We start from the raw sequence: 12565 nt of genomic DNA on the forward strand, positions 1-12565 counted from the left end.
TTCTCCCCTTCGAGAACCTGACATTGGCAGCTGTTTGGATGAGTGGTAAACCTGCAGGGAGGGGCCGGGCCAGGCCTCTGTGACGGGGAGGCGGCATGCAAAGCGCACCTCACAAAGAATGCCTCCGTGTTCCTTTGGGCAAGCAGCGGCCGCCAGGCAGTTACCCGGTTTACACACATCTGATCTCCAGGCTTCCTTGCTCAGCGACACCTAGACTTCATCTGGCAGCTGGAGACGCGGGGGGAGGGGCGTGGGGAAGGGGCCACACCGCACAGCTGCCTCTGTGGAACCCTGGCAGGGTTTAGGAATACTTCTCTGCCTTTCATCAGGGGATTACGTGCACGAACACCATTTAACCCTCACTGCGTCTCAGAAGTGCTGCTAGCGCAGAGAGCTGTGGGAGGAAACCACGGAGAGTGGGAGTTTGAGGCCAAGCCCAGGTCCTGTGCCCTGGGAGGGGGGCCGTGACACTGGTGGGGAGGCAGGGGGAGACAGGGAGGGGGAGATGAGAAGGGGGAGAGGGGGAGGGGGAGATGGGGAGGGGGAGACGGGGAGGGGGAGGTGGGGAGGAGGAGACGGAGAGGGGGAGACGGGGAGGGGGGACGGGGAGGGGAGACGGGGAGGGGGAGACGGGGAGAGGGAGACGGGGAGGGGGAGACGGGGAGGGGGGACGGGGAGGGGAGACGGGGAGGGGGAGACGGGGAGGGGGAGGCGGGGAGAGGGAGGTGGGGATGGGGAGGGGAGTGGGGGAGGGGGAGGGGGAGGTGGGGAGGGGGAGGTGGGGAGGGGGAGGGGGAGGTGGGGAGGGGGAGATGGCCCAGTTGGCACCAAGTCAACAGAACTTAAAACGTGATGCACAGAGTCAAACCTTTGCCAGCTGTTACTACCCCCAAACGGGTCTCTCTCAAGACTGCTCCCCTCAACACCCGCGAGAAACGCCTTCAATGTTCACTTTCTCCTGGTTTTAGTTAGATGGAAATAGTGGAGGGTTGCAGAGAGTGAAACCCGAGAGATGGGCCCTACGACCCTCAGACCTGGTCTGAGACATAAAACCCACATTCACAGTCATTGACAGGAGACGCTGATGTTCCTTGCAGTGTCCATCAGTGGTAGACAATTTGTCACTCCAACAACCACCTTCCCCAGGTGCACCCAGCCTGGGCCTTCCCTGGGCCCCTGATGGGGAGGGCACCAGACCCAGTCTCTCTGCTCCTGCTTTGTCCAAAGCCCAGCGCCTCTACCAGGAACAAGAACTCTTATTTCCCCCTGTGAACTGCTAAAAACAACCACCTGGTCAACAGCTACAGAACTCTGATTATAGGGGCTTTCCATATTTTTACTGGCTTCTTGATTATTCTTTTTTTTCTTTTATTGAAAAAAGAAAGTATTGGTTAAGAGGAAATAATCCATCACCTTAATTACACCACTTTGTTTTTTCTCCTTTACACACAGTTTTTCATTTGTTGAAACTTAAATGCTAGAAAAAGATACGTGACAGTACTATGTTTACAGCCCGTGCTTAAAAAAAAGAAAGTGAGGAAAGAAAAAACGCACACCCAGGCTACATTGTTTAAGATGTGACTCATAACAATAAGAAAAAGAGCCTTTTCAAAGGTCCCGTGGGAGCCCCGCTCTTTCCTGCTCTCTCCTCCTGTCCCTTCCTCCGGGGCTCTCCTCCTCCGTGGCTGCTCCGCGTTTCTGCCTCACGCCCGCCACACCACCACGGCACACACACTAAGCGGCACACACAGGGTGATCTGAACAAAAAGGACGTGTTTCACGGCAAGAAACGAGTAAGAGGCGGAAAATGAAAGAGATTTCAAAATAGAAAAGATGGAGAATATCTAATAAACCCAGGTCCAGAGGCCACGTTTAGGGCGTGTCCTTCAAGAGTTACCTAGCACACATTGGTCTGTCCTAGAGATCGAGAACGCTCCTGTCGCATGGTCAATTTACAATGGAAAAGAAACACAAATTAAAAAAAAACACAACCCCCCAAAACCCACTAACAATGTAAATGCCTGTTGTTAGTGGTGTTTTACATCAACCTTCCATGTCCGGCCTGCCCAAACCTGCTCCCCCCTTTCTGAGTCTAAGGGCTGAGTTTGTCCGCACGACCCAAGGCCCCCACCAGCGGAGGCCTGCCTCTGCCCGGCCAGGAGAGCGATAGTACGCTGATCGCTAGGTTAGACAGAGCACATGGTCCTCTTTCTTCTCCCAAATGGCAAAGCTTTGCTTGAATCACAACAGAGTTGCACACTGAGGTCCAGGGGGCCTCAGCCCCAAAGCAGACTCTCTAGCCCTGGATTCACCTGGCTACTGATTCGGAGCTCCACGTCAAACTTGTCAATGTGGCCGGAACTGTCCATTCTCAATTCTGGTCCTGCTCTTGACTCTGCGTTCCTGCCAAGTCTCTGTTCCCCAAGACGTGGTTTCCTCCTCCTCAAGATGCACTTTATCTGCCAGGACGAGAGCCACGGGCCAGTCCACGCCACCCGTGCTCTGCCTCTGCTTAACCCCTCAACCAGCCTGTCAGGAGCGCTGGAAATTCCGACCTTCAAGTCACTAAGCTCTGTGTTTACTTTGGCTAAAGGAGCGCTGTGGCTCTGATGATATTTTATTTATATATTTTTTACAAGGGAACATGACTGGACTGTGAAGCTCCGTGGTAAACACAGCCTCAAGGAGAGCACATGTGCCCTGGTTTGTTTAATCTCTTATGGGAGCAAAGCACTCAGCCACCGGACCTGTCAGTCAAGGACTCAGGCATGCGTGCGCACACAGAACAGGCTCTGTGGCAGCGGCTGCAAGTCCTTCACCAGCCTTCCTGGGAGTTTTGAGTCCCAACAACCTCCCAGTAAGCGTCCCAGTGAAATGACATAAGCAGGCTCCACTTCCCCAACACCAACATTTACTGTGCGTCCTGAAGGTTAGAACCTGAATTCAACTGTAATCCACATCATTCCATTTTGGCCTCAGCTTTCCTTCCCATACTTCGATGCGCATTAACATAAATCTCACATCCCCAAAAGCACCGACATAGGCACGTGAGTACGCTTAATACTTCAAAATGTGCGCTAGGGAGGGGGCCTGGGGCTCAGGGGGCCACGGGCATGACAGAGAAAGAAAGATCGTCTGCCATTCTCTGTTCTAGCGCCCTCTTCCCCGACGCTTGTCTTAAGGCTGTGGGTGATGAGTGGCAAATGAGGCGCGATGATCTGGAGTCAGAGAGCACATCTAGGTGACAAACCCTCTAGCCAGAAGCCGGACAGATTAATGAGAGTGAAGATAATGAGTCTAGACTTCAGATATAAAACTGACTTCCCTTATCTCTGAGATGCTGTCACCTCCGGGGTAAGGCCAGCCAGGACAAACAGGGCCCGCAACCCGCATAGTTGTTTGCATGAAACAGGTCAGGAAAAAGCCGTCTTTGGGTGACAGGGTGTGTCTCCGAGTGTGCTTTCACACCCAGGCACATTTAGAGTGGCTTCCAAACACTTCGCATCGGAACCGGGGTGGAAACGTCAGCAGCGGTCAACTAACCGGGATGCAGAGAGGACAGAGTGTGCAAGCACTGCAGTAGAGAAGCACAGGAGAAGCCATCCTGGTGTGGAGACCTCTCCCGGCCCTCACGCACCCCCCAGAGGGCAAGCAGCCCAGATTCTTCTCTCTTTGATCTGCTCTTTCTTTACTTTATTAGGGAGAAAATGTCCTTTCCTGTTTTTCAGCCCTCTAGTTAAAGTGCTCTAATCCCAGGCATCAAATGTATCTCCTTATTCCCTTTCTTAGACACCAGGCTCCTGGCTTCTGCAACTTTTCCTTTTTCGGATTATCACTCTGGGGGGTCTCCTCCCTAACTTTCTTCCCTCACAACACTGCCTGCCACTGCGTCTCACGGAGGGTTAACCGAGACTGCGCCTTGGTGCCTTGGAACTGGAGAGAAACCATCTAAAATAAATCATTACCACCTCATTTCACTTTTAATTTACTACTGATTTTTTTTTTTTGTTCAATCGTCCCACAGCCTCTCCTTTCTCACCACTCATGCATTTTCAGGCTCATTGCTCCCCGTTGGACAATGCAAGGCTGAAAGGTTTATCTGTAACCTATTTGTCTCTATTATAGGTTTCTAAACTTTAATTAAACAAGAGGCAGCCAGGATCTCAATTCCCCTTTCCTTGCTTCTACAGGTGTTGTTGGTGCCATCTAGTGGCGGAAAGGTGTGGCGTCTATTTTCTCTTGTGAGACTTGGCAAATTTGGAGGTTTAGTCCCTCCATCAAATTAATATCACATGAGGGGAAGGAAAAGGCATGCAAAAAATATATAGATATAGATATATATGTTTTACCTTTAAAATTCTCACCTGCAAAAGCTGAGATAGGTTCTGGAAAAAAAATAGAAAATATTTTGAGTTAGATAAGGGGAAGAAAGAATTGTATGAACATAGGACATAAAGAAGATGACTTCCATTAAGTTTTTTTTTATTTTTTATAATACCCTCGGAAGGTGTCCCATGTCCTCTACATGCTCTAGGCCGTGTCTAACACATCATCATCACGGGGGCCGGGTGGGTAGGGAGAGATTCTCAAAGTTGCTTTGGAACAAAAAGTCCTTCATAGAGTAATGGGTCCCAGAAGCACTGTAATCAGTCACTTACCACTGATTACTTTCTCAGAGCCTGGATTACTCTTAGATGCCTGGGGCCTGAGAGTTGCCTGAAGGGACTGGGGCGGTCCCAGGTGCTCCTGACATCATCAGGCACACACACACACGCACACACACACACCCGGGACCCATGTGCCAAGAAAAGCACTTGGTGAGTTATATTCCAGTCACTCTGCCGTCTGAAAGCAGGTTCCGTAACTTCTCAGGGCTTCCTTTAGGAATGCCTATGGCTCTGAAGGAAGACGGTCAGGGTGCCCTTGGAGTGAGCTGGGTAAAATGTGTACATCGCAGGTGGGCTGGCTGCTCTGCACTTCTGTCCAAGGGGACAGTATGGGGTCCTTCCTAAACTGGTCACCTGGGATCTTGGGCATTAGAAGTATTAGCTTCTAAAGCAAAATCTAAAATGTTACTTCACATGCCATAGTTTGCCTGGCAATTCATTCACGTAAAAGAACTACCTGGGTAATTATGTTATCACTCTGATGTAACATATGCACTCTGCTTGCTCGCCAGTAAAGGCTTCCATTAAGTCCATCAAACCTTTCCAGCATGTAATTCTGACTGGCAGTTGTCCCCGTCCTCTAGCATTTTCTTTGCTAAAAGTAGAGTCTGATGACGGGGTCCTGGCACCCTGAATCTCCATATACTTAGTGCATGTTTATTTCTGAATGAGAAGGGGGCTATAAGACTCCCCCTCATCTGACACCCCTACCATCCTCCTCAATGCAGCTGAAGACACAGCTACACTCATACTTCCTCCTGCATAGACTGTCGCTGCCTCACCCAGTGGGTAACCTGGGTGTGCTGCCTTCTGCTGTATATCCCAGCCCTTGGTGTCTCATCTGTAAGAGCCACAAAGAGACAGATATTCACGTACCCATACAGCTCTCCAGCGGGACGTCGGTGCTTATCCGAATGTCATCAATGGCAATTTCTCCTGAACGGCCTTTTCCTATAACTCCCTCGAACACAATCTAGAAGCCAGAATAACAAGAGCCATGGTTAACTGAGCCTCCTGGTCTAAACAGCTCAGGGATTCACAATTTTCTGTTAACTGGCTACAACTCAAAGTGTGTGAGTATATGTGTATTACTGTTCCTGGTACACATCTGTTGACCACATGGCTACAGCGCTCGAAATCTTAATTGAAAAAGAGTTGGTTCAAATCAAATGCATATTTGAAGGGATTAAAAAATATATATATTACAAGGTGATGGATATTGTTGGCCAGTAACTCCAATGTATTGATTAAAAGGATCACATTCAGAGTGTGTTTAAAGAAGGGTTAAAATGTCCCTAGCCATTGTTGAAGTTCCTTTCTCATAAATCATTCAAACGCCCATTCCAGGTATTTGGAAACTCAGGAGACATGAGCAGGTAAGGATCGAGTGAGATATATAGTATACAGGCTGGGATTGCCTTAGGGGTCACATTGTCATATGGCTCCATTATTACAACCAGAAGGGAAAGGATTTGCTCCTTCACTAACAGTTTCCTGAGCACCTACTATGTGCCAGGCACAAGGACAGTTACAAAACCTAATAGAGAAGACCCTTTGAGGATCATCTAGTGGGTGAGACAAAAATGCAAACAGATACTTAGAATACATTGCACTGAGGTTTCTAAGGAGGGATGCAGGTGGGTGTGGAGAGGAGCTCAGGACACCTTACAATCTCGAGAGTGACTGAGGACTGCACACAGAGGCCCCTCTGCTCTCTGGTCTCCCACCATTCCTCACTCTCGCCCTCCCCAGGTTCTCTCTGAAAACGAGCACGAGTCCTCTGGCAAGCTAAGCGAGCAGTTGGCTGCCGCACCAGCCATCTGTTGCTGCTTCTCGTCTGGGGAGGAGCAGGTTAATGCTTTGGCTGGTTCTTAGTCACCTCTTCCACAGTGCGTCTACTCTACCCACGTTTCAGCCACAGCTGCGCATACCCATCTGTGCCTCAGTCTCTCGCTCTGTGGGGCAGAGATAATAGAACTCAACTCCGGAGCCGCTGGGAGGGAAACCACTCATTTAGAGAGCAGTCTTTCTGGTCCGCTGGCCACTAAGCACACGCAGCAGCCCTCCCCTTCTCGTTCACGCTTGGGGCTGGGACAGGTCTGGGAAGTTGTTCTCCACCCTTGCCTGGAGTCTGAGCTGCTCCAGGGCCTCTTCCCTGTGTGTGGAGGGTTTGTTTGTGTTTATTTCCCTGGCTTCTGTGTCCCTTTGTCAGCCTACCTGATAGCAATCTAAAATAAAATGGAGAGAAGAAACATTTGCTGGAGAAGATTTCAGCAATATAAAAGGCAATAGGAGGAACAAAGAACCAAGTCTGGGTGTAGAGATAGGCACATTCTGAATAACAAATAAGAGTGTCATTTAGTTGCCATGGCAACGGGAGAAACACAATGAAAACAGCAGCGCTTAACCACGTTCCCTAATGATGAATGGGCATGGCCCTTTGAAATATTGAAATACAGATCGCAAGGCCGCCCGTGGATCTCCACACCCGTCTCCCGTCGCCACCCCACCTGATACTCCATGTCATAGCTGGGCAAGATGATCCGGCCGTGCTTCCACTCGCTGCCCTGGTCCTCGCGGATGACCCAGAGGAGCTTGCTCTCCTGGCTGGCTTCGCGCACCACCTGCAGCGCCACCCCGCGGCCGCCCGTGGCTTGGTACTGGAACTCCATACACACCGGGCTCCGCGGCAGGTGGACGGGCGGGCTGATGAGCCGGGCGTACTGGCCGTCTCTCCCGCCGTCGCTCTGCAGCCTTAAGAAATTCCTGTCATCTGGGGAAACCAAGCACACAGAGGTTCCTGGTAAATGCTCACACAAGACACCAGCTGTTGCTCCTCCAGGGAAAAGCTGGGACGAGTTTGGGTGTCTGGTTTTGTCATGTCCTTGTTCTCCAGGCCCTGCATCCTTTTCTGAAGGCTCCTTCAGAGCCTTGATTCACGTGCTGCATTCTCAGAAAGTCCTTCGAGTCCTTCCGTCCAGTCGGTCCCTCCTGCCTATTCCTCAGCCTCACTTTCTTTGCGCCCCTTTTACGTAGGGCGCCTGGCCCCGCCGGCCTTATGTCTTGGCTGATTGTGTCTACACATGTCTTCTCTCCTTAGATCCTAAGAGGCCAGACCTGCATCTCATCCATCACTGGCTCACCCAAAGGGTCAATGCAGTCTAATGAACTAAATTACAAGGGGGTGAGGTGGCTGCCAGGCTAGAGGATGACTCTGGCCAGGTGGTTTATGCTTCAAGCCTTTGTCATCTCGGCTGGGCACTGTCCAAATGGAAGACATTTAAAGCCTTCTGTCTCCAGCAGTGTTACTAGATGGTGCCTGGGCAACTGTAAATCAGAAGCCCCGTGTCAACGTTGAGAGAACAGGGGGTGAGGGCTGCCTAGTGATTCACGGGCTCCATTCCATTCCCTGCCCAGCCCGGGGAGGCCTGGACTCGGCCTTTCTCAGACAGCCAGGCGGACCCAGCTCCAGTGAAAACAGGCGCTGTCATCATCACTGACGAAGGCGAAGTGCTTAGCAGAGGACAGACACATGTTGGAAAATTAGGTCTCACCCAGCCAAATGTTTAGAGAATGGGCCTTTCAGCTAATTAGTTTTCAAATACATCAGACACTATGTGAAAGACCGAGTTCTTCTTCCTGTTTGCAGACCTCAGGCCTTGCAGACACAGGCGTGGGGGTCTGCACCTGCAAATGCAGCCGGTACAGGGCGGGGGGGGGGGTGTTCTGGCCACTTGTACAGAGAACAAGGTGGCACCTGAGGAGGAAATCTCACTGCCTCCTGTTGGCCCTGAAACCTCTTACGCTGAACACTTCTGTAAGATGGCAGGGACACTTTTGTACCACACACCCAGCGTGTCAGATGCCGCGGGATCATGCTAATCAGAGACACGTGCCCAGACTTTCTTACTTAGCAGGGTCTGTGAACACCCTGGGCTTGTCAGGGAAGGACAGAGGAGGACTTCAGAGCTCTGCAACAACTGGTTTGCTGTTGCTCTTCCTCTTTCTAGTGAGAGCTGAGCTGTGACCGTCCTGCCACCCGTGGCCCAGAGACAGGGCCTCGTTCCCTGCCCCCCGGCCACTGCTCTTCCCTAAGCCCCGTCTGCTTAGAGACTCTGGGATTATTGTCAAGGAGCTGCCCTCCCCTGAAGTCAAATTAGAGCAGCTCAGGATGCATAGTTGGGATTCCAGTCTGTGTCTCCTTAACCGTTCAAAGCCATGTCCGTCTCATACCCCACAACATGAGACCTCTTCAAGGCCAAAGTCAGCACAGATACCCAGGCAGGTGCCTACAAGCTGAGAATGTTAATGATGGCGCTCTGCTGAGGGAGGAGGCACTAGCGCCCCAACCCCGCACTCAGTGAGCTTCTAAACCTGTGCTTCTCCTATCAGATCTCATTACTACTGCTCTTGATGATAATAATTATGTCATATTTGCATAACGCTTTATAGATTACAAAGCATGTTCGTAGGCATTATTTCATTTAATCCTTGCTATAGCTTGTGAGCTCGGTTTCATTAATCTTACTTTGCACAGGATGAAAAATCTGAGGCTCAGAAAGGTTCAAGTGACTTGGCCAGGGTAGGCGGGCAGGTAAGTAACAGAGCTGGACACCGGGTGTTCCCACCTTCACGCCAGCTGTGCCTCAGGTACACTGCCCCAAGGCAGGTCATCAGTCACACACTCTTCAAGGCCATCGGGCCCTGCGCCTTTTTCTCCTGCACCCATAATCCCTCCCTCCCTGACCCACTCACCTAGCCCACCTCTTTTGCTCATTTTTCTCCTAACCCTCGGGCACATTTCAGCATGAATTCTTCTCTTCTTCCAACAACTTGAGCCTTTACTGACTGTACCACTGGTTTTACCTTGTTTTTAAAAAGATGAGAGGCCATTCCCCGCCCCCCCCCCCCATGCATTTCAGCAGGTAAACACCCACGGCCCTATATTATAATTTAACTTTTGTGTGTGTCTTTCTCACTGCTATCACACATACAAAACAATATGGCTTCTTCTCACGGTCCCTCAATAGTGACACATATACGCCACTACTCAAGAAAATTTTGTTCCCGTGAACGGCTGAAAGACAAACCCCCGGATAAAGAATGGTATGAGAACTAATACCAGAGGGAGAATCATCTTCTAAGCTCTGTAATCCTTCAGACTCCTGAAATCGCTTCACAATTCCCTCTCATCCTCCTGAACCGACAGCCCTTTCGAAGGTGACGTGATCTAATAAGAACAGGATGACTCACGGACGCACCCAGCCACCGAGCCTCCAGTGAGAACCCCAAGTGCTCCCACACTCCAGTCATTTCCAAGTCCTGTGTCTACCTCAGATATAAAGGAAACTAGATTTCAGAGACTTTTTATTCATCCTTCTTCCTTCACAGATTCACAAATAAGATCCCCCTTGCTGTCTGAAAATTGTTTGGCAGAAATACTGTCACTTGTGTGAATTTACACTCTTAAGCGGCAGGGGAGTCACGGCATAAAGGTTAGAATTGAGTGAGTAAAATGCACATGGAGGTGGAGAGGGCTGGGCCGGCTGGATGTTCTCTGGGTCTGTTCTGTTTACCCATCCAGTTGCTAAAAGTTCAGGTACAAGTAGGCCAAAGGTTTCACAGACTGCTTCTCCCAGGGGCCTGAGCTCACCCCCTCTCCTTTCCCGTTTCCCTCTGTCTCTCTCTCTCCTCCTCTCCCCTTCTCCTGCACAATAAGATGATAATCGCTATGCATGATTTAAAGGGCCACTGGAAGACCACGGAGTTAATGCGGGTGGCGTGCTAAGCACGAGCAGCTGAAGGATCATAATTCAGTGCTGACATCTGAGCTAATCCACTAGTTTGCAGAATCTCAAGACGAGCAGGCCTCTGAATTTCACTTAGTTAAATCATTTGTGCCCCACTTGTCTGTTAAGTGCTATGAGCTCGAGGGGAGAAAGATGATATGTAAATTTAAGGAATTAGCGGTAGACATCAGTCAGAGGGATGCTGAGCTGCAAAATGTCCCTGCCTGTCACTGGGAGAGACCTGATTAGAACCAGGATATCATGAAGAAATGGCTCAGACCAGGAAAATCCCAGGGAGAAGGAGAGGAGAAGCAGGAGAAAGGAAATCGACGTTCACTGAGCACCTACTGGGTGCTGGATCTTACACTGGAGGCTTTGTTTGCCTATCTTATGTAATCTTCCCTGTGAAAGAAAAGTGTTTTCCATTTTTATCAAAAAAGAAAGTGAAGCTCAGAGAACTGATGTCTGAGATCCTAGCTACAGAGGGATGGAAGCAGGATATGAGCTCTGATCGACTGAGTAAAATCACCTAAGCATGGCCTCTCCCCCTGGGCTGGAATCATGGCCCAATCCTCACTGATCTTTTAAACCCTCAGTCTTCCCATCTGTAAAATGGGAGTAACAACATCATTACTGCATAGGGTTGTGAGGAGGGGGAAATGGAACGAGCCACGCACAGTGCTTTGTACTGTAACAGGGACACAGTAAGGGCTCAGTAAGAGCCATGTTCTTTATTACTACTACCGTGGCTGTGCAATGCCTCCTGTGTGTCCCTTTTAGTTTTCCTTCTTTTTTTTTCCCCCCCAGAAAGAAAAAGGGTTGAAAGAGCACCAATAACTTGGGAAGACCAATCCAAGACTCAAAGGGAAGTATGGTTTGGCCTGAGAAACAGGAAGGATGTTTTCTGGAATCAGATGGTTCCCAGATCCATCACCCTAATCCCAGAAACCGCACAGCCCCCAGTCGTAACCCACGCACTGTTTCCTACATATCTGGGCGTCACTCTATGGTGGATGAAATCAAGTAATACACGGTCCTGGGACGAGACTGGGACCTCTGAGATGGCCTAGCGCAGGACAGCCCTGTTGTCCGGAGGAGCAGTGCTGAAAACATCAGAACAGCTGTCCACCCTTTGCTTTAAATCTCCCAGAGGAGTTTCCATAGGCCACATTGGCAATGTGTTTTTTGGGTCACAACCCTAACTGTCAGGAACTTCTTAAATTCAGTTTTAAGTTTTCCTGCTGTCGTTTAGACACATGTCCTCCTTCCATCTCCGATGGAGCACAGCCAATATCTCTCCTCTGTCTTAGAAACGCTGTCACTCATGAAGAATTAAGACCCTTAGCCTTCGCTTCCTCAGGAAACATAACCGTTGCTCCTCTAAATGTCCACTTTCTAGGCCTAAAGTTACAGCGGTAGGTTCCCACTGACCCTTCTCCATTCTAAGCGCTTCTGTTCTTTTAAGTCCCGGCACCCACTTCAATGAAGCCCATGTATGTGTGAGAGTGAAGATTGTGCTTCTGGGACATGCCGATTTATGGCCCGTTACTGCCAAACAGAGAGATTTTTAAGCACACACTTGATAGAGCAAAGGGTTTACATGATTGGGCTACTTTAATGATTTACTCGAACTTTAAAAAAGAGGAGCCCTTTGAGTTGTTAGGAGATGGCCTGAACAAGACAACTGATTAGCTAGGAAGCAGCCCTGCCTGCTGGAGGCTGTCCTCTTATTCCTGCAGCTCACGGCGGTGATGCCGGCAATGGACAGCTTCCAACAAAGAGACAATGGGAAGAAAATACGTTCAGTTGTTGAAAGAGAATGAAGAAATACTGTCCCAGAGAAACAATCCTTCTCCTCCCAGACCTGACATACTTGGGAGGCATTTTGTGAGGGTCCCCTGACTCCAGACATCTGTTGTTGCCCACGATAAGGGGAAAGCAATCAACGTGGGAATGAACAACAGGAGTTCAAAAGGGCAGAGAGGAAGTGCAGAGGACAGGGTCATTCAGGCGGTTCAACCTGCTGCTGCTTCCACACAGGGTCTCCTGGTATTTCACCTGGCGATTTACAGCCACATCTGGCTTCAGCTGCATAAGTGCTTTGTGAAC

At 50.0% G+C, this 12565-nt stretch overlaps 1 protein-coding gene across 3 annotated transcripts in view; it reads right to left on the bottom strand.

The window, feature by feature from the left end:
- Nucleotides 1-12565, bottom strand: part of NRP2 (neuropilin 2) — a 119732-nt gene that overhangs the window by 27530 nt on the left and 79637 nt on the right. For 2 of the 3 annotated variants that reach the window (XM_066233349.1, XM_066233352.1), the window contains exons 13-15: nt 7178-7440; nt 5544-5640; nt 4365-4385 (exon numbers count right to left, since the gene is read on the bottom strand). In XM_066233349.1, the coding sequence (XP_066089446.1) occupies nt 4365-4385; nt 5544-5640; nt 7178-7440 (381 nt within the window). Of the gene's footprint in view, nt 1-4349; nt 4386-5543; nt 5641-7177; nt 7441-12565 lie in introns of all 3 variants that reach the window. The other variant, XM_066233350.1, reaches the window with a different exon arrangement.

This window comes from Saccopteryx bilineata, chromosome 5 (genome assembly GCF_036850765.1).
Source record: "Saccopteryx bilineata isolate mSacBil1 chromosome 5, mSacBil1_pri_phased_curated, whole genome shotgun sequence".
NCBI classification, from domain to species: Eukaryota; Metazoa; Chordata; class Mammalia; order Chiroptera; family Emballonuridae; genus Saccopteryx; species Saccopteryx bilineata.